General features: G+C 47.8%; 1 protein-coding gene across 5 annotated transcripts in view; it reads left to right on the forward strand.

The window, feature by feature from the left end:
• The window catches only part of Gfod2 (Gfo/Idh/MocA-like oxidoreductase domain containing 2), a 47,378-nt gene extending 23,851 nt beyond the window's left edge, over window positions 1-23,527 (forward strand). For all 5 annotated transcript variants that reach the window (XM_075977149.1, XM_075977153.1, XM_075977152.1 and 2 more), the window contains exons 2-3: window positions 4,145-4,488; window positions 16,222-23,527. In XM_075977149.1, the coding sequence (XP_075833264.1) occupies window positions 4,230-4,488; window positions 16,222-17,120 (1,158 nt within the window). In that variant the 5' untranslated portion in view covers window positions 4,145-4,229 and the 3' untranslated portion in view covers window positions 17,121-23,527. The remainder of the gene's footprint in view (window positions 1-4,144; window positions 4,489-16,221) is intronic.
• The last annotated feature ends 135 nt before the right edge of the window (window positions 23,528-23,662 follow it).

Genomic DNA, 23,662 nt, shown 5'->3' on the forward strand with positions numbered 1-23,662 from the left:
AGCATTTGTACCCCGAGCTGTCTCTATAGTCCCTACTATTTATTTACTTGTTTATTTTGCTGCTTCTGAATATTAGATATCACTGTTTATTGGTTATTTGAAAATGAAATTTGGGGCCAGTGAGAAGACTCAGCGGGCACAGGCACTCGCTGCACTAGTGTGATGACCTCAGTCTGTCCCCGGAATGCATGGTGGAGACAACTAACTCCCAGTTACTCTCTGACCTCGGCCTGTAGCCTTGAGATGTGCATGTCACACTCAAACACATATAACAATAATTTTTTTTTCTGAGACAGGTTTTCTCTGTGTAACAGCTCTAGCTGTCCTGGAACTCACTCTGTAGACCAGACTGGCCTCGAACTCACACAGATCCGCCTGCCTCTGCCTTCCAAGTACTAGGATTAAAGGCGTGCGCCACCACAGCAACAATAATAAATAATTCAAATTCAGAAAAGCATGCACCTTTGAGAGCTGGTTGTGGTGGTCCACTTGGTAGGTACAAGTAGCTGGAGTTCAAGGTCACCTTCAGCCATACAGTAAGTTAAAGGCTAACTTGAAATACATGAGGTCCTATCTCTAAAAAAAAGATTTTATTGCTCTCTGCTCCTTGACTGGACTCCATGTGGCCAGCCGCCTCCTGCAGCTGTTGTCTTATGCCATGATAGACCATCCTCTAAAACTGCAAAACAAAATAAGCCCTTCTTTCCGTTAAAAACCAGCAAACATAAAATGATGAATCTCAATATATGTCCCTGTATTTCACTATAGCAGTCTTGGCTGCCCTGGAACTCGCTTTGTAGACCAGGCTGGCCTCAAACTCACTGAGATCCACCTGCCTCTGCCTCCCAAGTGCTGGGATTAAAGGCTTGCGCCACCACCTCCGGGCTTAGTTACAGCATTTTCAAACATATATATATATATATATATATATATATATATATATATATATATAATCTCATTGTACTTTGCTCATGTCTTATCTCTCTTCCACACATACAGAGACTGTAAGTCCAAAGATACATAATTTTTTTAAAAAGCTGAGCCTTCTGTCTACATAAGTACATGGGTGTAATCACAGCTCTAGGAAGCTGAGACAGGCACATTGCTGTGAGTTTGAGGTCTGCCTGAGTTACACAGTTCTAGGCTATAATATGAAACATTGTCTCAAAAACCAGGAGGGGGTGAGTTGGAGAGAAAGCAAGTGACCAAGTCCTTGGCCACCCATGTGAAGGCCACCCTGCTGGTAAGTGGCAGAGTCAGATTTGAATCCCTGCCTCTAAGCTCCAGCCTGCCTCCCCAGCACCTAGTACTTGTACTCTGCATTCCTGAGAGATGTGGTGATTGGAACTCACATGAACTTGATGAGGCTGGATTTGTCTAGATCTTCATGGGCAGGGAAAGGCATGTGCAATGATTTTAAGACAAAGAGTAAGAAATTTAGGGGCGAGAAAGAGTAGCCCCAAAATAAACCAGGAAAACTAGCTGTTCCTGCTTGAGCAGGAAATACCCAGTCATCCAGCTTGCTTAGTTTCATGCCATTTAGCTTCCTCAGAGGCCCCTCTATGGGTGTTAATGAAACTGACCTCGCTTGAGTCAGTGGTAGTAAAACAGGTTATTAAAAAAAATCTAATTTGTTATTTTACACCACCAATGCTTAAGAGAGAGAGAGAGTGTGTGTGTGTGTGTGTGTGTGTGTGTTTATATCCATGGACAGTGGTACATGCTTTTTTTTTCTTTTTGGATTTTTTGAGACAGTGCCTCTCTGTGTAGCTTTGGAGCATGTCCTGGAAGTAGCTCTATAGAGATCCGCCTGTCTCTGCCTCTCAGGTGCTGGGATTAAAGGCGGGTGCCGCTGCCATCGCTGATGCATGCCTTTTAATCCCAACACTTGGGAGGCAGAAGCCAATGGATCTCTGATATGGCCAGTCTAGCCTATAAATAGAGTTAGTTCCAGGACAGCCAGGGCTATACAGAAAAAAACCCATTTCAAAAAATAAATATTGATACATGTGTGCATATGCTATTTATTTATATATGCAGCATATATAACTAGAGTAGTTAGGAGCTCAGTGTGAAATAGGAAGAGATGTATTGTCCTGGGCATAATTTTAGAGAGAACATGGACATCTCAGGCTTTTTTTTTCTAATTTTTATATGCATTGATGTTTGAGGGAGTCGGATACCCTGGAACTTGAGTTACAGACAGTTGTGAGCTGCCATGTGGGTGCTGGGAATTGATCCCGGGTCCTCTGGAAGAACAACACGTGCAGCCGGGCGGTGGTGGCGCACACCTTTAATCCCAGCACTCGGGAGGCAGAGACAGGCGGATCTCTCTGTGAGTTCGAGGCCAGCCTGGTCTACAAGAGCTAGTTCCGGGACAGGCACCAAAGCTACAGAGAAACCCTGTCTTGAAAAACCAAAAAGAAAAAAGAAAAAAAAATACCAGCACGTGCTCTTAACTGCTGAGCCATTTCTGCAGCCCCTATCCCTGGCTTTTAATAATCAGTGGTCTGCAGAGCCAGGCGTAGTGACTTAGACCTTAAGTCCCAGCATGAGAGGCAACGATAGGTATATCTCTTTACGTTTGAGGGCAGCCTGATCTACATATTGAGTTCCAGGCACACAGGCCTTCATAGTGAGACCCTGTGTTTAAAGTAAATAAATTGGGTAAGACAAAATCCCAATGGTAGTGACAGGGGCCAGCCAGGCTCCACATCCATAGTGGAGAGCACAAACCAGAGCTGAGAATGTCTTCACTTGGTAGGAAACTTTGTCTGGCACTTGAAGCCCTAGGTTCATTCCCTAGCACCTAAAACCAGGTGTGGTTCATAGGTTGAGGCTACCCTAGGATGCGCAAGACCCTGTCTATAAATAAGTTAACAAACTAACATCCTAATGACATATACACAAACAAAAAGTCCTAGAGGCTCTGAGTTGCTGACTGCAGGAGCCATGCTTGTTTCAGTGGTCCTCAAAGGCACAGATGTTCTGTCCCCAGGACAGGATGATGCAGGGTACCTTGTGAACCAGACTCTCCCTTCCCCCAGTGAGCGTGCGGCGGTGCCTTTCAGGGGTCGAGGGCCCTGTGCTGCATGGTTTTAGTGCCCAGTGTTATTTATCTAATCTGTCATTTTTATTAGCTACCCTTGGTTTTTGGTCTTTTTGTTTTGCTTTTGGTGTTTTGGTTTGTTTGTTTTGTTTTGAGACAGGGTCTCTGTATAGCCCTGGGTGTCCTGGAACTCTGTATGTAGACCACACTGGACTCAAATTCAGAGATTCGCCTACCTCTGCCCCCTGAGTGCTAGGATTAAAGGAGTGTGTCACCATGCTTGACTTCCTTTTTTTTTTCCTGATTTTTTTTTCAGTCGTTTTTTGAGACAGACTCTTGTTCTCTAAGCCAGGCTGCCCTCGCAAGCCCCACATGCCCGCCTGAGGCTCCAGGTGCTTGTCTTCACAGTGCTGCAGCTGCGGCTGCTGCTTTTTAGTTCATACTTCTTCCCACTGTCATATTGTGAAACTGCTAGATGTTTGCAGCAAGAAAACTTTAATTAAGGTCTGGAGAAATAACTCAGAGCTTAAGAGTATTACTCCTTTTGTGGAGGACCTGGGTTCAGTTCCCAGCATCTGTGCAATGCACCGACATCAGGTACACACACACACATCAAGTAAATACTTTTTAAGAGAAGGAAATTTAAGATCGGTCCTTTTTTGTGATTGAAGCCTTGAAGGCTAAATTACTTGCCCAGATTTGACCCCCCCCTTATTGTTTTTGTTTTGTTTTTATTTTCCTTGGTTTTTTGAGACAGGGTTTCTCTGTAGCTTTGGAGTCTGTCCTGGAACTAGTTCTTGTAGACCAGGCTGGCCTCAAACTCACAAAGATCCGCCTGTCTCTGCCTCCCGAGTGCTGGGATGAAAGGTGTGTGCCACAATGCCCGGCTTGTTTGTTTTGTTTTGTTTTCTCTGTGTCTAACAGGTGACTGTGGTATCAGTGTTCAAGGAACAAAATCCTTCAGCTTTTATTTTGGAAAAATACTTCATTTGTTCTTTGGGGTCAGAAAACTTAATTGCTTTCAAATTATCCAAGAATGTAGGTTCCACTGAGTATGATCTCCCCCACTAACCAGTTTGTTTCTTACTGTTTTAGGAACCATGTTTGACCGGGACTATGGGAAGGTCAGCTCTATCCTGGAGACCCTTGTAAGGAGATGAGTCATTGAGCAGAGGCCAGAATGAAGTTGCTGCCAGGAGTGGGCGTGTTTGGGACTGGCAGCTCAGCCCGGGTCCTAGTCCCGCTGCTGAGGGCAGAGGGGTTCACCGTGGAGGCCCTGTGGGGGAAGACCGAGGAGGAAGCAAAGCAGCTGGCCGAGGAGATGAACATCACTTTCTACACCAGCCGGACCGATGACATCTTGCTGCATCAAGATGTAGACCTGGTGTGCATCAACATCCCACCTCCACTCACCCGGCAGATATCCGTGAAGGCTCTAGGTATGTACCTTCAGACCACAGCAGGCGGAATGTGTTTCCCTTTGAGCAGTCCTCCACAGCTCACTGCCCTCTCACAGGCCTGGGCATTCCTTCTTTGTCTGTGTCTGCGCGTAGCTGTGATGTGGGACATCGCTGGGACACGGCTGGGAAAGGGATGTTGGAGATTGATTCTAAAAGCTCTCAAGAGGAAAGAATAGCTCGACCTTCTGTACCCCCTGTTCACTAGTAACCCTCTGAGCCGACACTCAGCCCGTCAAGGAGCCAGAGATGTGCGGTTGTTGACTCTCGGGTCTGCCTCTGGACCCTGCGGGTCAGTTGTGACCGCTGTGTGTGCTTTGCCGTTGTGTAGCACAGGGCTCTGCGGGAAGGAGCGGAGGCTGTCCCGTTTCCCGTGCTTTGTCAGCCCTTGACTGTAGTGAGCACCACCCTTCCTGGCAAGCTGCAATCTCACACTGCCAGACAGCAGGAAGGCTGTCTGTCAGCCCTGGCTTTCCCGACACCAACCACGGGACAGCTCGCTTACATTTTCACTCCCTTGGGAAACTGGGCTTGGGGACCTCTGACCCTGGCTGGGTGTGGCCCTGTCAACTGATCTTCAGCTCCTAGTGAATTCCACTTGATTGTGAACTATGGACAGATTTTTCTTTCATCATACATATCTTGAGACAAGAGTTTACCTATGTAGTTCAGGCTGTCCCCCAACTCACAATCCTGCCTCACCCTTCGAGTGCTGGGAGTGTGTGTGTGTGTGTGTGTGTGTGTGTGTGCACAACTACTCCTGGCTTCTTTTCTTTCTGTTGCTGGATCTCTCTTGCTCTTTTTCTTTATGTTTTTTAAGTTAAGGTTCCAAGCTTTCCAACTGCAGTCTGTTTAGAGTTGACAGAAGACAAGACAGTCCTTAGTAGATGTCAGAATAGTCTAATTTTAACTGAGCTCCCTTCAACCTGGAGCATATACGAGGTTTTCACACTTACCTATAGCTTCCATGTAACTAGGCATGTTCCTTGGGTTGTGCTGGAATATGGTAAGCATATAAAAGGTGTAGAGGGTAAAAACAGCAATGTGAGGCACACAACGCGGACATGAAGACGTGTGGCCCAGCCGATGTCCTCTTAGACTTCTTATGCCTCTGGCTTTCGGTGGCATCAAGTAGAACAGCCAGGCCTGCGGGTGTCTCTCACTTTCTCAGAGCTCTGCCTCCACTCAGTGCTGTGGAAGAGGCTGACAGAGCTTTCCCCTTCCCCCACCCCCCACACTGCAGGGGTCCCCGCACATCCCCACCAAAGAAACATGTCACCTGGGACAGTTGTGAGAGTCGCACTGTGGTTTCTCCAGCTCCCGGATTTGCTCACTTGCTGGGGTTGGCAGCTTCCTAGGTGGTTCTGATGCACACTGTGGGTGAAGGATCACAGACCCACAGCACTGTCTTTGTTCTTCTGTAAAGGATGTGGTTCAATTGGTAGAGCGCTTAGCATGTATGAACTCAGAGTTCAGTCTCCAGAGCCACAGAAGACTAAGTGTGGTGGTGTGTGTATACTCTTAACACCAGCATTTGGGAAGTGGGGCAGGAAGACCAGATCAAATTGTTTTTGGCTTTTGACTCCATAATGAGGTCAAGGGCAGCATGGAATACATGAAAAATTGTGTTTAAGAAAGAAAAGGAAAGCAAGGTGGTGATGGCGAATGCTTTTAATCCCAGCTCTCAGGAGGCAGAGATAGGTGGATCTCTGTGAGCTCCAGGCCAACGTGGTCTACAAAGTGAGTTCCAGGACAGCCAGAGCTACACAGAAAAACCCTGTCTCTAAAAACCGAAAAGAAAGGAAAAGAAAAAAAGAAAGAGAAGAAAAGAGAGGACTAGTGAGAGGCTTGGTGACTCAGGGCACTTTGCTCCCAAGGATGACAACTGGAGTTTGATCCCTTGAACCCACACTTGGAAGGAGAGACGACTCCTCAGTTTTCCTCTGAATCTGAAACTCACTGGGACTTGGAGGTATAGCTCGGGCAGAGCTAGTGTGCAGAGACTTTGGGTTCAATCCCCAGTACCCCAAACAAAAGAAAAAGAAATGCAACTGAGGCCCAGTGTAGCAAGGAGGCCACTAGTTGGTTCCCAGCTCCTCAGCCCTGAAATAATCACACAGAAACTGTATTAATTAAATCACTGCTTGGCCCATTAGCTCTAGCTTCTTGTTGGCTAACTCTTACATCATAATTTAACCCATTCCTATTAACATACTGTGTAAAGTTCTGACGTCTATCTCCAGTGGGGCTACATGGCCTTTCCTCACTCTGCTTCCTTTCTCCCAGCATTCAGTTTAGTTTTCCCCACCTACCTAAGTCTGCCCTATCAACAATCCAAGGCAGTTTCTTTATTCACCAATGGTATTCATATCATATAGAGGGGAATTCCACATCAGCCCAGGAATGCTACTTGGGTATTTTCTAAGTCTTGGGCTATAGGCAAAATTGCTTTTCCTTCTCATTAGAGTATTTTTTACTTTGATTTTGTGTTTGTGGTGTGCTTGTGTTCACACTGTGTGTAGAAATGCATGTCCTTTTCATGCCACACAGAGAGGCTAGAGCTTAATATTGGGTAATTTCATTTTTAATTTGCAGGCCTGGGGGTGCATGTGACTATGAGTGCCCAGGAGGAAGCCCATCAGCTCCTCCTGGAGCTGGAGTTACAGGCAGTTATGAGCGGCCCACGCGGGTGCTGGGAATTGGACTTGGGGCTCTCCAGCCCTATCTACTTTATTTTTTGAGACACTGAACCAGGAGTTCTCCATTTCAACTAGACTGGCCAGCCAGTAAGCCCCTGAGGTACGTCTGTCTGTGTCCATTCCCTGCATCCTCAGTTAGTTGTTCTTGCCACATGCCTCGTTTTCCCACGACCGCTGAATCCACTCAGGTCCTCGTGTGTGCGGCAGCACCTTACCCATCCAGCCGGCTTCACAACTGAGTTATGAAAGAAGACAAGGAGGGATTTGTTTTCTAGTTCTAATTCTGCTAAGGATTTTTTCATATTTGGTGATGGATAAATGCACAGAAACATATTCCATACTGAAAGTGTATGTGAAGCTCCACAGCTTCAGAATATATAGAAATTCACTGAGATATGTAGACTTTGGGTCTGGTTACTTTTGGTGTGTTTGTGTTGTTTAAAAGAGTTTTTGAAAAAAAATTAAAATAAAATAAAAGAGTTTTTGTTGCTCAGGAATAAAGTTTACAAAACTAATTAAGATTAGATACATACATGTATGTCTATATATATTTTATAACACATTAAGTTTATTAATTCTTTTCTTATGAGCTATTACAATAACAAAAGATCACTCTCTAAGCACACTGACCCAGATAATTTAATCTCAAGAACTCCAGTTCTGGGCTGGAGAGATGAGTCAGTGGATAAGAACACTGGCTGCTCTTCCAGAGGTCCTGAGTTCAATTCCCAGCAACCACATGATGGCTCACAACCATCTGTAATGAGATCTGGTGCCCTCTTCTGGCTTGCAGTCAGACATGCAGGCAGAATACCATATACATAATAAATAACTAAATCTTTAAAAATAAAAACTCCAGTTCCTTACGTAGCCTTTTAGCCCAGACCAGATTCCTGCTATGCAGTTTACATTTTTACCGTATGCTCATATGAACCCCCAAAGTGTAACTTTTCTTTTCTTTTTTTTTTTTTTGTGGTTTTTTTCGAGACAGGGTTTCTCTGTGGTTTTGGAGCCTGTCCTGGAACTTGCTCTTGTAGACCAGGCTGGTCTCGAACTCACAGAGATTCGCCTGCCTCTGCCTCCCGAATGCTGGGATTAAAGGCGTGCGCTACCACCACCCGGCCAAAGTGTAACTTTTCAAGTTAAATCCTTTACTGATACTGTGTTCCCCCAGTGCTTGGCCCAGGACCTGGCATACTGGGTAAATACAACATTTACAGCCGGGTGGTGGTGGCGCACGCCTTTAATCCCAGCACTCGGGAGGCAGAGGCAGGCGGATATCTATGAGTTCAAGACCAGCCTGGTCTACAAGAGCTAGTTCCAGGACAGGCTCCAAAACCACAGAGAAACCCTGTCTTGAAAAAACCAAAAAAAAAAAAAAAAAAATTTACAGTTCCTGTCCATGTGGTCCATATTGCTGGTGGCCAGGAAAGAATGGAGATGGGCTGTAGGCAAGAGAGCCTGCTCTGCTGGTTTGCAAGCTCATACATATTTCTAGTACCTGGGCTGGGTATGGTGGCACTCACCTTTAATTCCAGTGTCCAGAAGTCAAAGACTGGCAGATCTCTGTGGGTAGCCTGGTCTACATAGTGAGTTCCATGACAGCCTGGACTACATAGAGAAACCTTGTCTTATACACACACACACACACACACACACACACACACACACGGGCTAGAAAGATGGCAATGGTTGAGAATACTGGTTGCTCTTCCGTAGGACCCAGGTTCAATTTCCAGCACCTACATGGGCAGTTCACAGCTGTCTATAAGTCAAGTCCCAAGACTGCTAACACCCTTACACCAATGAACAGCCGGGCGGTGGTGGTGCACGCCTTTAATCCCAGCGCTCGGGAGGCAGAGGCAGGCAGATATCTCTGAGTTCTAGCTAGCTAGACATGGGTGAGCTTTGTGTTTGACAGAGAGACCCTAACTCAAAGCATAAGATGAGGAGCAGTAGAGGAAGATCTAGGCCTACAGGGCAAGTTCCAGGACAGGCTCCAAAGCTACACAGAGAAATCTAGTCTCTAAAAACAAAACAAGAAAACACCAATAAACATAAAATAAAAGTAAACTAAAAGTTTACTTTTATGGGTATGTATGTTGGTCTGCATATATGTATGAGAACCTCATGCATGCCTGGTGTCTGAGGAGGTCAGAAGAGGCGTTAAATCCCCTGGAACTGGAGTTAGAGATGGTTGGGAGCCACCAGGTAGGTGCTGGGAACAAACTGTACTCAGGTTCTCTGCAAGAGAAGCAAGTGCTCTTAACCATTAAGTCATCTCTCCAGCTCCATAAAACCTTTTTTGGTTAAAAAAAGAAAGTGGGTTGGGCGGGGGAAGGGGGGAGGCTGAAGAGACGTCTCAGCGGTTAAGAGCATCAATTGCTCTTCCAGAGAACCCGGATTCAGTTCCCTGCACCCACCTGGCAGCTCACAACTGTAACAAATGTTCAAGTGGTCAGAACTGCAGCTCTCTGTGGGGTTTTGTGCTGAGAACCTAGTTATACTTCACTGATCAGCCACGTGTGTAACAACCAAATGGAAATTACTTCTAGTATCGTGATTCTCCTGCCCCTCATTCAGAAATCGCGAACGTGGGGACCCTCCAGAAGCAGTAGTTACAGACAGTGAGTTAGCTCGTGTCATCCTGCCGCGCCTGTTGTTTGGAGACAGGAAGTGGAAGGGCACCCTAAGTTGCAGTGACACAGTCACGCCGTGGGATGCTGTTGTGCGTGTGTCCTCGGTAGAGCACTAAGGTTCATCATCCCCAGAGCTCAGGCCTGAGACCCGCATATGTGTTGATGATAAATGTTTTGTGGACATCTTGAGGGTCAGGGTGGCTGGGGTAGGTGTAGGAAGTAGGGAGCTGGCAGGATTGCCAAAAACATCTTCTCTGCCGTGGCTATTGTGAGGCCTGAACTGCTAAAGAGCTCCTCTCTTTCTGTGAGAGGCCTCGTGACAGTACTAATATGATATTATAATAGAGTAAGTTTGCGGGTAGCTGGCTTACAGAGTAAGACCCTATCTTAACACCCCCTTCCTCAAGAAGAAGAAGACATTTTCAACATTAAACACAGAAACGATTTGCCTAGAAATCGGAACATTTGTGTGAATCTTCAAGTCTGAATCTCAAGAAGCCATTCTGCTGTATTCAGCCTCTCCAGCGATTTGGTAAACGCGAATCACTGATGGTTGTGCTGAGCCAGACGCCTTACCTGGGTTACCTCAGTTACTGCAGACATCTTCCCTGTAAGGTGGATTATCATTTCCTAGTGATAGCCAGAACTCTGAGAGGCAGACAAACTGCAGGTCGTTTTTTATGAAGTGTCTAAGTTTGCCACTAATAGTTGACACTTTCTTGCTATTTGGCTGGCTGTGTCCCATCCATCATGGGAGACATTAGTCATACTTCCTTTCTTTCATTTTTTTCTGCAAGATTTATGGTCGATGGTAGCCAGTATTTGTGCAGGTCAACTAGAGGAGTTTCCCAGCTGGGCCCCTGGGAGGGGCGGGATCCATGCAGCAGGACAGGCTGTGCCCTGCAGTGACCACCTGAAGTCATCTGCATCCCACCTTGATCTCATCAGAAAACACTCAGCGAGTGTGCCAGGGACCGAGGGAATGAGCACTGGAGCTCTTGCAGGTGTGCACACCTAGAGGGAGGTACAGTGAGGATCTGGAGAGGGGGCATCAAGGTTTGGAAGCTGCCCCTCTAACTAGGCAGCAGCTGTGGAGCCAGGTCAGTGCAGATGGCCCTTGTGTGCCCAGAGGTCTTCCATAAGAACCAGGAATACAGGCAGGCGGTGAGTTCGAGGCCAGTCTGGTCTGCAGAGTGTAGTCCCTCTCAAGATTTCCCTTACTGTGATGGTGTCGAGGTCTGCCTGTTAGCTTCCTTGGTTCTAAGGACTGCTGCCTCTCCCTAACCACCAGGCTCTCGAGCACAGCAGCACCTTCTCCCAGCAGCCAGTGAAGGCTGAGCAGAAGAGGGACCACGGCAGGGAGAAAGAGCTAAAGGAGGTTTTGGAAGGGTCTCTGGTCAGACTTGAAGGTTGTATCAGTGGACCACTAATAGAATTTTGTGTTTTTTCAGTGCCTGGGGTTGACCCTAGGGCCTCATGCGTGCGGAGCAAGAGCTGGGCTCATCCTTAGTCCTCTTTTCCTTTTTATATTTTGAGACTGGATCTTTCTAAATTTCCAGGCTGAAATTGAACATATATGCCAGGCAAGTTTTTACTTTAAAAATTTATTATCAGTCAGGCATGGTGGCACATGCTTTTGATCCCAGCACTCAGGAGGCAGAGACAGGTGATCTCTGTGAGTTCAAGGCCAGCCTGGTCTATAAAGTGAGTTCTAGGACAGGTAAGACTGTCACACAGAAACCCTGTCTCAAAAACAAAGAAACAAAAATTGTCATACATGTCATCGCGTGTGTGTATGTAGGTGTGTTTTTTTAATATTTACTTATTTATTATGTATACAATACTCTGTCTTGTGTATATGTCTGCAGGCCAGAAGAGGACACCAGACCTCATTACAGATGGTTGTGAGCCACCATGTGGTTGCCGGGAATTGAACTCAGAACCTTTGGAAGAGCAGGCAATGCTCTTAACCACTGAGCCATCTCTCCAGCCCTAGGTGTGTGTTTGTGTGAATGTCATGTGTATGTAGGTGTGTGTGTGTATGTATGAATGTACATATACATGTGCCACAGAATACGTGGTGGGGCTCAGCGGACGACTTTCTACTGTAGAATCTGGGGATTGAACTCAGGTCCTCAGACTTGTATAGGGCTTTCCCCGAGTCCCCCCACTGAGCCATCTCCTCGGCCCTAATCTGTGGTGAGATTTTGTTTGTGATCTAACAAATAAAGCTTGCCTGAAGATCAGAGAAGCAGACTAGCCAGCCACTAGTTCTTATCTCCACGAAATTCCTGTCTCTTCCCACCCTATATTCCCCTCTCCACCCAGCCATATCCCTTCCTGTCTCCCCCTCCCTAGTGTTGGGATTAAAGGCTTGTTATTCCGGAATACTGGAATTAAAGGTGTGAGCCACCACTGCCTGGTCTCTATGGCTAACTAGTGGCTAGCTCCACACTCTGATCTTCAGGCATGCTTTATTAGATCACAAACAAAATGTCAACACATTTCCTTCTTTTTGTCTAAAATTTATAAAAGGTTATAACTAATATAAGACAAACTATGTATATAAGCATAATAGCTATATATAATATGTACAGACAATATTTACATTAACAATATCTAGTCATTAGCGTTTGACAAATTCATAGAAAATACTCCGTTATCTATCTTATTTTGGTGATTCCAGAAGGTTGTGCGTAATTCATTTTCTATCTTTAGGGGATCCTGAAAAGAAAAATTTGGGCCGGGCGGTGGTGGCGCACGCCTTTAATCCCAGCACTCGGGAGGCAGAGGCAGGCGGATCTCTGTGAGTTCGAGGTCAGCCTGGTCTACAAGAGCTAGTTCCAGGACAGGCTCCAAAACCACAGAGAAACCCTGTCTCGAAAAAAAAAAAAAAAAAAAAAGAAAAGAAAGAAAAATTTGGGTTAATTGTCAAGTACTGGGAGGAGGTGGCTGTATCATTTCTTATCCATTCTCTGTGTAATAAAAAAGTGCAGGGGTCCTGGCTAGAGTAGTCTGTGAGACAGGAACTCACCGCATTCAGTCTGGAGATTCAGTCTGAGAACTTGTAGAGACAGGATACCCCATTTGGTCTGAGGATTCCATATCAGTAAGAATTAGTGGCTGGCTGTTCTCCTCTGACTTCCAGCTTTCACCCTCTAATATCTGACTCCAAGTTTTTATTATTAAGACCAATTAAAATTCACACTACACTAATTCTTTCTGGGACAAAGTCTTTTGGTATAGTCCAGGCAGGTCTGCAATTCCCCGCCTCCCAAGTGCTGGAATCATAGGCACATGCTGTCATGCCTGGTGGTTGAACTTTGACTTTTATTCTGAATGAGAGGTGACTCCATTGGAAGGCTTTTCTGGGAGAGATACTCTGATCCATCTAAGTTTTATGTTACGTTAGATTTCCATTCCGGGAACAAAGTATTCGAGATCCACAGCTTAAAAAGACAGGCTGGCCAGGCGAATGTCACCTGCCAGTCCCAACCCTCGGAGGCCGCGGCAGGAGAATCTCTGAGTTTAAAAGGAAAGGTTTGCTTTGCTGGCGGTTTTAGCCTTTTAACCTTGGAGTAGCTTCATCGCCTCTGGATCCATGTGATCCAGAAGAGTAAGGCAAAGAGCGCGTGGTGGAACAAGGTGTTGGACTCTAGCGTCCAAACACCAAGGAGGAGTGGTCCCCAGAGACCATCTCATACACCACAGCATGAGGATTTTAGTAATTCTGTCATGACAGGGTCCCCCAGCATTCGGGAAGCCGAGGGACCTTGAATAGCAGGTACAGTCTACTTTTAGCAAGTAAGGGGGGTTGTTCTTTGACTATTCTGATTGGCTTATTTGAAAGGGCTATTACCAATAATTGACTGGAGAGCTGTTGCCAGATCAAATGAGGTAAGAGGTCATTTTGACCCCGTTTCCCAGGGGACCGAACCAAAGCATACGTATACGGGTAATTGTTCAGGAACTGAGTATGTGTGAGTGTAGCTGTTAGGTCCTTGGTTCCCAGGGGAGGAGGGGAAGCACTATGGCACAGAGGCTGAGAGGATTCAGAATTGTCAAAAATGGCTTCAGGATTGTCTTAAAGTCTTACAAAGGCTGCCCTGTGTGTGAGACAGGCTCTCGCTGTGTAGCCTTGGCTGGCCTCAAGCTCATAATCTTCCTGTTTGAACCTCTGATTGCTGGGATTGCAGATGTGAGCCACCATGCCCAGCTTAGGAGCAAAACTCTGTACTTGACAGCAGCAGCGAAGCAAAGAGAAAGAACAGGGGAACTCAGCACCGCATTCAAAGACATGGCCTCCAACGGCCCCAGTTCCTGCCAAAGGTTTTTGTTCCCAGTAGCACCAGGTGTTGGGGATCAACCCATGGACCTTTGGAGAATGTCATACTGTAACAAGCTTGAACAGAAATGTGACCGTCATGCTGTGAGAAAACGGAAGGGTTGCCAGAGCGAGGCAGAGAGCAGTTAAGTGACTTTGAGAGTGGGGAGTGGTTGTTTGAGATAGGGCCTCACGCTGGCTGTGTAGCCAAGACTGGCCTTGAACTCCTCATCTTCTTGTCTCGTTGCTACCAAGAAATGACCTTTGTTACAATCCAAGCAAAACAAAACATTGATAACCTGAATGGGGACAGTGACAGAACTGGTTAGATTCTGGACGCAGCTTGAAGACCAAGTCCGTAGGATGTATGCAAGTCAGATAACTTGGTGTGGTGCGTGGTGGCACACGCCTTTAATCCCAGCACTCTGGTTAGAAGCGGGGTGGGGGGGGGCGGGGGGGGGGGCTGGTTCTCTGTGAGTTCAAGGCCAACCTGGTCTACTAAGTGAGTTCAAGGCCAGCTGTAGCTACCTACACAAAGAGACTATGTATAAAAAAACCTGAAAAGTGGTAGAAGTGGACACCTGGTTTTAGATGTGGCCTCTGTATGCATTCATTGTATGACTAGCTGTACAGACACATGCATGCATACAAACATATACTTTCATACACCACACAGACAAAATATTTTTGAAAATGATACATATGAGGTGCCTACAGTGATTTTTCACTCAGGAAACCCAGATGGGGAAGCTTTGAGCTAGGGACTCTCTGGAGCCCCGATTTGGATCTTACCTTGAATATCTCGGGAGTGAGTGGTGCCTGTTGTCCATCTACTTTCCCATATCGCTTTAAATAGCTTGTAATCTGTCTGGTTCTATGTCCTGACATGCAGCCAGGGTGCTAGCAAGTCTAACTCGGCCTCACTCTGCCTTAAAGTCTTGGCATATGTCACCCCCTCTCTATGTGCCCTACGCCCCTGTTCCCTTAACCCCATTAACTCCCCTGTGAAGCCTCACGTGGTCCTGACCATCCCCAGTACCCATTACCGCTTCAGTGAAAGAACCCAGGCACTGAGACCTTTCCAGTATGTTCTAAATCTCCTCCCTTCCAGATCACCTGTTTGTGTAGGGGACATTCTAGAGGTGTGTGTGTGTGCGCACACACACACACACACACACACACACACACACACACACGCGCGCGCGCACACAGACTGGCTCTTATGTAATCCAGGCTGGCCTTAAACTCCAGCTCCTCTTGTCTCCATCCCATCTTTTTTTTTTTTTTCCGAGACAGGGTTTCTCCGTAGCTTTTGGTTCCTGTCCTGGAACTAGCTCTTGTAGACCAGGCTGGCCTCAAACTCTCAGAGATCCGCCTGCCTCTGCCTCCTGAGTGCTGGGATTAAAGGCGTGCGCCACCATCGCCCGGCTTCTCCTTCCCATCTTGTCAGACTTGAGAAATAAAATTGTGTTGTGTTAGTTCATGCCATTGCTCCTAGCACCTGGGAGGCAGAGGCAGGCAGATCTTTGAGTTGGAGGCCAGCCTGGTCTACAGAACAAATTCCAGGACAGTCAAAGCTACATGGAAAAACTTGCGTTCCCCTCCCAAAAAAAGATTTTTTTCTCCCTACAAGGCAAATCTTTTCTTTTTTTTTTTTAAGATTTATTTATTCAGCCGGGCGATGGTGGCGCGCGCCTTTAATCCCAGCACTCGAGAGGCAGAGGCAGGTGGATCTCTGTTAGTTCGAGACCAGCCTGGTCTACAGAGCTAGTTCCAGGACAGGCTCCAAAGCCACAGAGAAACCCTGTCTCGAAAAACCAAAAAAAAAAAAAAAAAGATTTATTTATTCATTATGTATACAGTGTTCTGCAGGCCAGAAGAGGACACCAGATCTTACTACAAATGATTGTGTGTCACCATGTGGTTGCTGGGAATTGAACTCAGGACCTCTGGAACAGTAGGCAGTGCTCTCAACCGCTGAGCCATCTCTCCAGCCCCCTACAAGGCAAATCTTGTGACAGTTTGAGGATTTCCCGTTGTCTTTTATTCACAGGCATCGGGAAGAATGTGGTGTGTGAGAAAGCAGCGACATCAGTGGACGCCTTCCGGATGGTGACAGCGTCTCGCTACTACCCACAGCTGATGAGCCTGGTGGGGAACGTGCTGCGCTTCTTGCCTGCTTTTGTGCGCATGAAGCAGCTGATCGCGGAGCACTACGTAGGTGCAGTGATGATCTGTGACGCCCGCATCTACTCTGGGAGCCTGCTCAGCCCCAGCTATGGCTGGATATGTGATGAGCTCATGGGTGGCGGGGGCCTGCACACCATGGGCACCTACATCGTGGACCTGTTGACCCACCTGACTGGCCAGAAAGCTGAGAAGGTGCATGGGCTCCTTAAGACCTTTGTGCGGCAGAACGCCACCATCCGCGGCATCCGGCATGTCACCAGCGATGACTTCTGTTTCTTCCAGATGCTCATGGGTGGGGGGGTGTGCAGCACAGTGACGCTCAACTTCAACATGCCAGGTGCCTTTGTACATGAAGTCATGGTTGTGGGCTCAGCAGGACGTCTTGTTGCCCGGGGAGCTGACCTCTATGGGCAGAAGAACTCGGCTGCACAGGAGGAACTGCTGGTGAGAGACTCGCTGACTGTGGGTGCGGGGCTCCCGGAGCAGGGTCTCCAGGATGTCCCACTGCTCTACTTGAAAGGTATGGTCTATATGGTGCAGGCCTTACGCCAGTCCTTCCAGGGCCAAGGGGATCGCCGTACCTGGGACCGCACCCCGGTCTCTATGGCTGCCTCATTTGAGGATGGACTATACATGCAGAGCGTGGTAGATGCCATTAAAAGGTCGAGCCGATCTGGGGAGTGGGAGACTGTGGAGATGCTGACCGAGGAGCCAGATGCCAACCAGAACCTATGTGAAGCACTTCAGCGGAACAACCTGTGAGCCTACACATCCTTCCTCCCACGGGGCAGAGGGACCAGGGAGGGACTGGGAGCTGGGACTGGCAATAGCAGAGACAGTGTCTTTTGTTTAATAAATCAGCTTGGGCCAGGGCTAGGAGCTGGTTGAAGGTGGCCCAGGAAAAAGCCCATCCGTCCGTTACTGACTCCTCAGATTTGCAGGGTGGCCAGCGCTCTCAGGCTAGCCGTGTATGCAGGTGGTTCTACCGGAGAGCAGGGGCAGCAAAGGATCCATCTGTGGGCTGCTTAGCCTGACTTGTGGTCTGACAGGATGAGAGAGCCCAATAAAAGGAACTAGCCTGGCTGAGTCCTAAGGGGAGATGGCAGGAAGCTGTGCCCGTCTTAGACTGGGGAGTCTCAGTACTGGTGAGGGCAACAGGTCATCCCTTAGGGATCTTCACCCACCCTCCCATGTGACGAGACCCTTCCAGCCCCCAGGCAGGCTCTTCCCACAGGAAAGGAGATTTCTGTATTATACATGGGGAGGAGGGCCCTGACTTGGCAGAGCGGAGACAAAGGAGAACTGTACAACATCTGAGAAATGTCAGTAAATCAGTCAGAAAAAATGTGACATCATGGTGTGTGGTCGTTTGTTTGGGGTTGGGTTTCCTTAATAATGGAAAGCTTGTTTGTTGCTGTAGATTGGTTGTTTTCCCTTTTCTCATGGACTACACCGCAGCTCTGAGCTAATGGCTCAGCTCATGGCCGAGTCCCAGAAGTTCTCCAAATATCCTTAGTAGACAGGGTGTGAGGCTTCCTGTCAGCCTTCTGCCAAGCCTGCCATTTCAGGAAGATGGGAGGAGAGCCTGGGCCCTAGACGGAAGGTCATGAAAGGGTCCTTTTCTTTTTGTTGTTTTTTTAGATTTGTTATTTATTTGTGTGTGTGTGTGTCTGTCTGTCTGTCTGTCTGTGTGCATGTACACATGTGTGCAGGTGCCCAAAGAGTCCAGCAGATGGCATCAGATTTCCTGGAGCAGGAAATAGCGAGTTAGCTGATGTGGATGCTGGGAACTGAACCTGGGTCCTCTGTGAAGTAAGCAGTTTTAACTGCCAGGCCATCTCCAGCCCCAGGCTTCTGTTCCTGAAGCCGTGGTGTGGCTCCAGGACAGCCCTCGGAGAGGAGCTTAAGGAGGAAGGGGCATGTGCCACCCTTTGGAGCAGGTTTAATTGGCACTGCCTGAGTCAGCTGGCTAGTCACCAGCCTATTGACTAGCTGTTGCAGACAGGGACAGGCCTGAGCTGGGTGGGGTCTTGAAGGACAAATCTGCCCCTTTGTCTTCTTGGCCAGTCTGCTGGATTCGAAGCCTCTCTGAACTCTGTTCCTTCTCCAGTCTTCCTCCTTCAAATCCTGGGCTCCTTGCCAAAAAGCCCTAGGGAGGCCTTCCTCTTCCTCTTGGCATCACTTGTAGGAATTATCAGGCCTGTTCCCTGCAGTGTCCTGATTTCAAACACTGTCCTTAGGAGGTAGAATAAGGTTGGTGTGCCGTTGGTGTTCTGGTCCCCCAGAGTAACCCACTTCATGCAGATTATTTCATTCAGGCTCTAAGCCATTCAGAAAGGCACTGTTAATGTGTTCATCAGGGCTGGGCACGGTGCCGTACATCTGTAATCCTAGCATTTGGGACGCAGAAGCAGGAAGCTCGCTCACTGCAAGTTCAAGGCCAGCCTGGCCTACATAAGAATTCCAGGTCAGCCAAGGCTACAGAGCAAGAACCTTTCTCAAAATCCATTTAGAGTAGAAGGCACAAAGAGGCAGTTACTTGATAAGGACTCCAGCTTCTGACCTTAAACCACCTTATTCCTGTACTTCTCCCAGATGCCTAGGCATTGACCCCTCTGCAGCAGGATTCAGCCTGGCCTGAACTAGGAAGGCACTGTACAGTACCTGTCTCTAGAACATTCCGCTCAGCTTCAGCTGTCCCTGTGTGTCTTACTAAGGTGCCAAGGTCCCATTCAGGCAGTGGCGCACACCTTTAATCCCAGCATCTCTGTGAGTTTGAGGCCAGCCTGGTCTACAAAGCAAGTTCCAGGACAGCCAGAAATATTACACAGAAAAACCCTGTCTTGAAAAAAATCAAAACAAGACAAAAAGATGACAGGTTCCCACCTCAGTTTGAGAATGGCCAAGAAGTCCAAAGATGTATTTGTGAGAGAGCCTTTTTGCTGGCCCAGAGCAGTGCTCGGGTCAGAGAACTTTGGAGAGAGACTCCCAGTAGTGAGCAGGTGGTGTGTGGTCATGAGGCAGGGCTACTTTTAGAAGATGCAGGACTTTGAGAGCACCTCTCAGAGCCTAGATCCAGATTCCTGACATCTTTCCATCCCTCTGGCACAGAATTTGCAGTCACTGGGAAAGGGATGAGTTGAGCCTTAAGGCCCAGATACTTTTGGTTGAGAGCCCAGGGGTGACTGAGCCTAATTAAGTTCCAGGCCTGTCCTGCAGCGCCCCCTCCTGGAAGGAGGCAGCAACATCTCTCAGGACTATATTTTTAAATAAAAGTTCCTTCTGCGTTAGCTCTCCCCTTTGATACTCCAACCAGATAGAATTTCCAGAATATCTGTTAAGGCATCGATCTTCAATAAAACTCTATGCTTTGTGTCATGTCTATACCGAGACATGACACCCGCTTCCTGCCTCCCCGACCATCTCACTAGTCCTTGTTCTTTGCTTCGTAAACAGTTTCTCCACAATGTCAGGCTGTACGAGGAGCAGACATCCCCACCCAAGACACCACCAGTCTGCACTCGGAGAGATGGAGAACTCAACTTTATTGTATCGGCTGATGCTAACTCAAGTTAATCCTCAGAGTTCCTGTTGGCTCTATGTTCTGGATCACCTCTGGGCATTGCCCTGATTGGGGGGCTTGACATTTTAGTTTGCATGATTAGACTTCTAATTTTTAAAAACCAGCATGTTTAATCCCAGCACTTGCAGAAGCAGGTGGATCTCTGAGTTTGAGGCCAGCCTAGTCTACAGATCAAGTTCCAGGACAGCTAGGGCTACACAGAGAAACCCTGTCTTGAAAAAACAAAAACAAACAAACAAGCAGGTTTACAGAAGCAGCAGGACAAGGCTCTTGGAACTATTTCTCAAGGCAGCCAAGATACAGTTCTTGGCATAAAGAGTAAGTAAAAGTCCAAGAGACAACACGCCTTTTGAAAATATCCTCAGTCTAGGCCCCAGCAGGGCTCAGCTCCCTCCCACCATGTAACTCTCTTACATGTAGTCTTTAGGCCACAGTAGAGCGTAACTCTTTGTTGACACGTAACTCCTCCCTACCATGGTAAGGACTTCTGTTTGTTTCTCTTCTTCATCACCTCATGCCTGTCCAGCCACCGCACGGAACAGCCTTTCCGTGTGGCTTGACGTCTCTCACGCCAGGACAGCTTTGTCCCCGAGTTACCCCAGGCCTGAAAGGCTATCCTCCAGGAACCCCTGTCTTGGAATCACTTGTCCCCGTCTGTCCCCGTCATCCCCCCAATCTCTGTTCCTACATGAGCACGAGAACATGACAGTTCATTGCTGCTTTGACTTCCAGCATGCACCCTGCTAAGACAAGCCTGCCGGTCTAGGCCTCAGGAAACATGAACTTTCTTCTCCGTACTCGATCTCTGCGTTTCCAGCTCTGCAGACAAAGAGCAAATACTTCATATGCTCGGGTCCTGTGGCAGATGGTGTAGAACTCCCGGCAGGACCAGACAGACCCCATCTCTGCACATATCACTTCCTCAGTCATAATGAGGTCACACTCAGTTACCTAGCTCTGCAACATACTTAATCATCAATGATGATCTCCTCTCTGTGGGCCCCTGTGGACAGTATCACCTGAGGTGGTGGAGTCATTACTGTAGGCAGATGGGGAGATGGCTTGCCAACGACCTTGCTGTGGGCCAGAAAGCATCTAGGTAGCCTCCCGACGGAGGGAGCAGCCGAGAGCAGTGCTAGGAGACTTCCATCTGCTGTCCCCTGCGCCTGCCCGCCTCATCCACATCCAGTGACCACGCTGGGCCCTTATTCCAGAGGCCCTGCATGAGACTGTGGACTCGAGATGGCTTTAGCTGTTCCTTTTCATACCTGTCATCTCTGTAGCCTCCTAGAGGCCTTTGATGGGAGTCCTTAGGTAGGTGTGACCCAATGACGTGTGATCTAGGGGTGCACAGTCTAGTGAAGATACACAATTCACGGTATAAAAATGCCACAAATTCAGGGCAACACTGGTGCTTCCTGACTCGGTGAAAGAGGATGTGTGTAGTATATATGTATGTATATGGTGTGTGTGGTATGTATTCATCTATGTGTGTGGTATGTGTGGTATGTATAGTGTACATATGTGATGTGTGTGGTATATATTTTTGTTTATGCATGTGTGGTATGTGTATATTGTGCATGTGGTATGTATGTGGTATGATGTGTGTATGTATGTGATGTGATGTGATGTGTGTGGTATGTATGCACTAGCCAGGTAGAAGGATGAAGGAACAAAGGTATCTTAGGCAGAGAAAGCCCCATGTGCAGAATGAAAGCAGTACAAGGTCTGGTTGATCAGGAACATGGAACATACACACAGCCAGTAAGTTTCAAAGCAGCTGAGTAAGAGCAAGATGCGATAGGGACAGTGGCATCATCAAGGTTGCAGGTTATGTGCAGCAGGATTATTACATGTATCTGTAACACCAGAGGGGGAACTTTTGAGCCACCGACCTGGAGACTTCTGAGACCCAGGCCCATGTTCCGACCTCTCAATTTAGATAGATTCACTTGTAAAAATAGACTCAGAAGTGACACCAGGATCTTAGCTTGATACAGGAAGAAAAGCATTTAATGTGGAAGCCCCGAATCTGAAGCGTTTGAAGGGCACGCAGGAAGTCTCCCCAACATGGCTCACTCATCTGCCCTTCCAGAGGCAGCAGTCATCCAGTGACAGGCCTGCACTGTCCTCACCACCCATCACCAGGGACCGGTAGTGGGCAAAGTGTAGTCTGCTTGCTCTGTGACAATGAATGGGAGCCTTTAAAAAAGTATTTAATGCATATGAGTGTTTTGCCTGCATGCGTGTCTGTGCACTACAGTGTGTGCCTGGTATAGGCAGAGGCTAGAAGAGGTGTCAGATCCTGGGACAGGTGTAGGTGCTGTGTGAGTGCTGGGAACTGAACCTGGTCCCAGACAAAAGCAGTAGGTGCTTTTACCAAGAGCCATCACTCCAGTCCCCCTCCCCCCGTTTCTTTCTTTCTTGTTTTGGTTTTTGGAGATAGGGTCTTTCTGTGTAGCTCTGGCTCCTGGAACTACTCTGTAGACCGGGTTGGCCTCAAACTCAGAAATTCCCTCTTCTCTACCTCCAGAGTCCTGGGGTTAAAGGTGTGCATCACCAAGTTTGGCTTCTCTAACTTTTTTTTTCCTTTACTGTTTTTGAGAGAGGGTTTCTCTGTGTAGCCCTGGCTGTGCTAGAACTTGTCTTGTAGACCAGGCTGACCTTGAACTGACAGAGATCTGCCTGCCTCTGCCTCCTGAATGCTGGGATTAAACATGCGTGTCATCCCCCCACCTCCCCTCCTTTCTTTTTTTAAAGATAGGGTCTCCTGTAGTATACCCTGGCCTTGAATTCGCTATGCAAATGAGGCTAGCCTTTAACTCTTAATCTGCCTGCCTCTACCTCCCAAATTCAAGGGCAGAGCAAGGCCTAAGCCCAGGTCCCCAGCCACAGGTATGCACCACCACACCTGGTTAGTAGTAAACTTTTTGTCTTGGGACAGACAAATGAACTTTGCCACCTCAGAGTGAGATCCCAGATTTGATCCTCTTGAAGTAAGGACAAATGTAGGCCCTCAAGAGACAGGCAATAGGATCCAACACTGGTCCCAAATTCCTGTCCCTCACCGCCTAACCTGAGTAGGTCTGACCCTCAGGCAGACACCACAGGAGAGTACAAAGCCGACCTACCTCTGTGTGTAACACTTTCCTCTGATATGGAAACACTCCATCCTGGAGGAGGCTCCTTAAACAGGAGGGTAAACAACTCAAAACAGCTTTAGGAAGTTCCTGAAACTGACCAGATTCACTAAGCCCTTCCCTGCCTGAGGAAGCAATAAAAGCTGCGAGTCTCTCTCATAGGGAAGGAGCTGCCGTGCCCCTTAGAGGACTTCAAGACTAGACAGACCAGAGACCCGGAAAAAGCAGAAACCCACCAAGCGCCTGAAGCCCCTGGAAGGGACACTAACCTGTTGAACCACCTCCAGGCTGTGTGACATGCTCCCAGTTCCCAGCTCCTGTGAGCTGTCAGCCATGCTGGGGTGGGCTTTGGTGATGCAACTGCCTTTGAGGCATTTCTGTTCCCATAGTAAACCCCTCACCCATATACCTGTAAGTAACCCCAATAAAATTCATTGGTTCACCAAGTTGGGCTTTGGTGGTATCTGTTCTTGGGTCTGTCCTGGGCTCCCAGTCTGGGTTGAGTAAGTGTGCATGTCTCTCCAGGAAAATTTTCATCACACAACACCCGTCACCCACCCTGACACACTTGTCCGTGTTCC

Source organism: Microtus pennsylvanicus, chromosome 6 (assembly GCF_037038515.1).
Source record: "Microtus pennsylvanicus isolate mMicPen1 chromosome 6, mMicPen1.hap1, whole genome shotgun sequence".
Classification (NCBI taxonomy): domain Eukaryota; kingdom Metazoa; phylum Chordata; class Mammalia; order Rodentia; family Cricetidae; genus Microtus; species Microtus pennsylvanicus.